A 4,122-nucleotide genomic window follows, 5' to 3' on the forward strand; every position below is an offset into this window, starting at 1 on the left:
AAAGAAAACAAAAAATAATTTATTAGAAGTTTTTGTGATTAAAGAGAAACTTCCTACTAAATAGTTTTATTTTAAGCAACTTTCTGAAAGAAAAAGAAAGGTTTTCGGAGTCTACCTCATCAGCGGCTCTCTCTGGTCTTTCATTAATCTTAGCGTGACCTCACAAGCTTGTCGAAAGAGACCCTCGGTACCCATGGGCCCCATAGCGTGCACCATGTTTTGGGTAAGGCGGAAAGGAACCACCTCAGGTACGTCAAATGTCTCCCCCTAGTGGAGAGAAACGAACATGACGGAAGAGATACTTGAGACAGACATGTTTTTAACATGTTTTTGTTCTGATGATTTAAAGATAACTAAGCTATTTTTTTGTTGTCAATCAGGAGCCGACGAAAAAAATGCTGTTATAAAACTATTTTTTATACGTTTTATACGCTTGTGTCCTAGAAAATGACAGATTAAAAAAAATGTTGGCTAAAAACATCAAAATTATAAGTAAAAGACCACTGGGAACACTTTTACAATAGAACAAAAGATGATCAGATTGGAACTTGTTGAGACAAACCTTATTGAAGAGGCAGTTAAAGTCGACATGAACACACTCCCCAGTAAAAGAGTCAAACAGAATGTTTTCTCCGTGGCGATCACCGAGGCCGAGGATGTAGCCGACCATCGACATCACAGCGGTGGAGCGGCAGTATGCGGAGCGACTGCTGTACCTGAAAGGTGAACAGATTTCTACGATCAGTATTTAGGCCGTAGCAAAGTGCTGTTGCTGTTGAAACGCAGCACACACCAGGAGGTCGGGTCCGGGAAGGTCCGCAGGAACCACTCGTGGAAGACAGGCGGATGGCGGGCGCACAGCACCTCCTTATGGATCCGCAGTTTTTCCTCAAAGGGAGCCGACTTTGGTAGAATAAGCTTCCTCAGCTCTTTACCTGATAAATAGACACCTGAAGAATATAGATACAAACATGAATTCCCTTTTGATAGTCTGTCCCCACATGTCTCTATCTTCCTTAAATGTTAAATGTTCAACAGATTGATCCATTTCCAGGAGTGCCGTTACCTCTCTCTTTGTACAGCTTGGTGAGGATGTGCCGCAGTCCAGCGGTGTTGTTGACCCACTCGATGATGCCGCACTCCTCGTTGAGAGGAATCACTGCGTAGGTACGGATGTGAAGTTCCCTCCTCCTCGACTCTGCATCTTTGCGCAGGCACTACCCGCACAGAGAGAATGATGTCATAGTATTTGAAATATTAATGCAATTCAGCTAAATCCACATAAAAACCTCCAATTTGGTTCAATTTTGGTGGGTTTCTAAGAATATTAAGAACAAATTAAAAGGATAAATTTACCTAAAAGTGTAGATAATGACCTTAAGGCTGTGTTTTCCCATCTTTTTTTGAGAACCATTTGATTGGATAGATTGATCACATAAATCAGAGGTGTCAAACTCAATCACACAAGGAGACAAAAGGATAAATATTTATTGAAAGTTTTAAAACAAAATTTTTAAAACTTTCAAACTGTAACTTTATAACATAATTATGAACTAGATATATAGTATTACCCAAGATAATGCTAGTGTGAATGCTGTAAACTGAAGGTGGCCGCTGAAGATGCTAGTGCTGATAGCTGAAGATGCTGAAATTGATAGCTAAAAACGCTGAAGCTGATAGCTGAAAACACTGAAGCTAATAGCTTAAAACTCTGAAGTTGATAGCCAGATAAACTATTAGCTAAATGCTAAATTAGCCTAAAAAACAAACAGACAAAACAAAAATTAGGTTAGCCAAAACAGCTAGCATGTAGCTGAAAAATAGCTAAACTTCAAAACAGCCTAAAAAACTGGAAAAAGCCTAAATTACCCAAAACAGCTACCTTGTAAATACTAGCTAAGCTCCAAAACAGCCCAAAAACTTAAAAAGAAAAGTCTAAATTAGCCAAATCATCTAGCATGTGGCTGAAATATTAGCTACTCTAAAATGAACTAAAAAACTGAATAATCCAAAAAGTTAGCAAAATACCCATTTTTTAAAACTTTAAAACTGTAACTTTTTAAAGTAATTATGAATAATAAAAAGGCAGGAATATTAGTCCAGAATAAATCAACTTAAAACATTAAATAACTTTTAATATTTTTCTCTCCATAAAAATATATTTTGTCAAAATTATACAAGTCAGAAATAAGTGTAAGATGACATCGGGCCAATAAAATGAAATGATCTGGAGGGTCGGATAGAATTACCCGGAGGGCCGGATCCGGCCCCCGGGCCTCGACTTTGACACATGTGACGTAAATGATTCAACCTCAAAGAATGACAGTTTTTTGCAGGGGTCTCCAACCCTGTCCCTCTGCTTGTTCTGCCTCAGTAATTACTAGTCACCTGGATCAGGTATGTTTAGTCAACCAGAAACTGGGCTCACACAATTCAGCTCATTACTGAAGAAAGGTTAGCAGTAAAAAAAAAAAAAGCAAGAAAGCAGCTCACGAGATTCCTGGTTTAAGGAGTCGAACTGAAAATGAAAGTAATTGGCCAAAGTTGCGGCGTTGAAGTCATTCTTATCAAAGTGTCTTAAATCAGAATCAAATAAACACAAAGAAAGAAGTCGTTTGTGATCTTTCATATTTCTAACTACTCAATGTGAAACCAGGATTCGATTGCATGAATGCTCATATTCTGGCAATTGTAAATGTTTTTAGACCACGGCACACCTGACCATCTCTCACGACAAACTAGAGAGCAGTGATTGAGAAACACTGCCTTAAATCGTTAAAGAGAGAAAATAATCACCTTATTGATGAGGCAGTTGAACTCCATGAGCCTGCAGTCCTTCCTCAGATCGTCTTTGGGTTTACACATCATGGTGTAACATCGACCATCGGTGCCCCTCAGACTGATCTTCTTAGGCTTCTGTAAAGAAGCTAAAATCTCCACCTAAACACACACCACATTCTTTAAGTGTCTCAGATGAACTTTTTAAAGCCTTTAGAGGAGAATTTGAACATTTTTATCCCCAAAAATCCTCAAATTTTGATTTCCACGAGTTTTCGACAGTAGGTTTTGCTTTAAGTTCCCAGGATAACAAAAACCAAAATCAGATGTGATCAAAATCTTCCTGGAACATCAAAAGTGTTTTTCAGGGTTCCTACATGTTTTTTTAAGTTAAATTTAAGACTTTTTAAGACATTTCCTATGAAAAATTGAGACAAATTTCTATTTCCCAGCCCTATGGACGAAGAAAAGACAAAATGCTTGAATTTCAGAACAATTACTTTTCAGTAAAGGAGTAATGTAATAAATTTCCGTCATTAAATTACGAATACTAGACTATATACCTCATAACTTAATTTCTCACATTTTGCTCCAGTTAAATTTAATTCACATAATTGTAATTAAGAAAAATAAAACTTTAGACCAGAAAAGTCACACGGAAAAAGTTTTAAACGGCACAATTTTTTAAGACCAAGGTATCACAATTTATTTATTTTTTCTTTTTAATGCCTTATTCCCATATTTTCAAATTCAAGACCCTGCGGGAACCCTGGTTTTTGATGGCAACGGTAAAAATGTTTGTCCTTACAACATCTTCAAAGCCGTCCAGGTACGCCCAGTGTCCCGGGAAGGCGTCGTGCTTGGCGTTCGTCCCGCCGGTGGAAGGCAGCGTCGGGATCAGTACGGACTGTAAAGGGATCAGGATTTGGCTGAAGGTCGTCTCCTCCACCAGACGCTTCAGCTGCTTGAAGTGAACGCTGATGCTGAGGGTGGTGCTGTTCCCATCCACCTGGAGGAGCACAATCAGAGATGTTTAGATACTTTATCTCACATTCCAAACACTCTTTAAATCAAATAAACCAACAAAAAAAGCACAAAATGAGACTTAAAAACCAATTTATTGGGTTAAAAGACGATGAAATTGGTGAGAATGGAGGAGCAGGGAGTTACCGGTTTGTTGCAGAGCTCCAGCAGTTTGTCCGTCAGTCTGTTGGCATCTCCAATAAACTTGTCCAGAGACTGTTTGAGACTGACGGCTTTTTTAAGGATCTGATTACAGCGGTTCATCCTCATTTGGTACGAAGACTGGAAAACAGGACAATTACACATTTTAAATAAAGCAGC

The 4,122-nt window shown here is 38.5% G+C and overlaps 1 protein-coding gene across 2 annotated transcripts in view; it reads right to left on the bottom strand.

The window, feature by feature from the left end:
- Positions 1-4,122, bottom strand: part of atr (ATR serine/threonine kinase) — a 28,928-nt gene that overhangs the window by 1,410 nt on the left and 23,396 nt on the right. The window contains exons 39-45 of one of the 2 annotated variants that reach the window (XM_024263314.2): positions 3,949-4,083; positions 3,587-3,787; positions 2,797-2,940; positions 1,067-1,217; positions 794-950; positions 563-716; positions 116-267 (exon numbers count right to left, since the gene is read on the bottom strand). In XM_024263314.2, coding sequence (XP_024119082.1) covers positions 116-267; positions 563-716; positions 794-950; positions 1,067-1,217; positions 2,797-2,940; positions 3,587-3,787; positions 3,949-4,083 — 1,094 coding nt within the window. The remainder of the gene's footprint in view (positions 1-115; positions 268-562; positions 717-793; positions 951-1,066; positions 1,218-2,796; positions 2,941-3,586; positions 3,788-3,948; positions 4,084-4,122) is intronic. The other variant, XM_024263382.2, reaches the window with a different exon arrangement.

The sequence above is a fragment of the Oryzias melastigma genome, linkage group LG22 (genome assembly GCF_002922805.2).
Source record: "Oryzias melastigma strain HK-1 linkage group LG22, ASM292280v2, whole genome shotgun sequence".
Classification (NCBI taxonomy): Eukaryota; Metazoa; Chordata; class Actinopteri; order Beloniformes; family Adrianichthyidae; genus Oryzias; species Oryzias melastigma.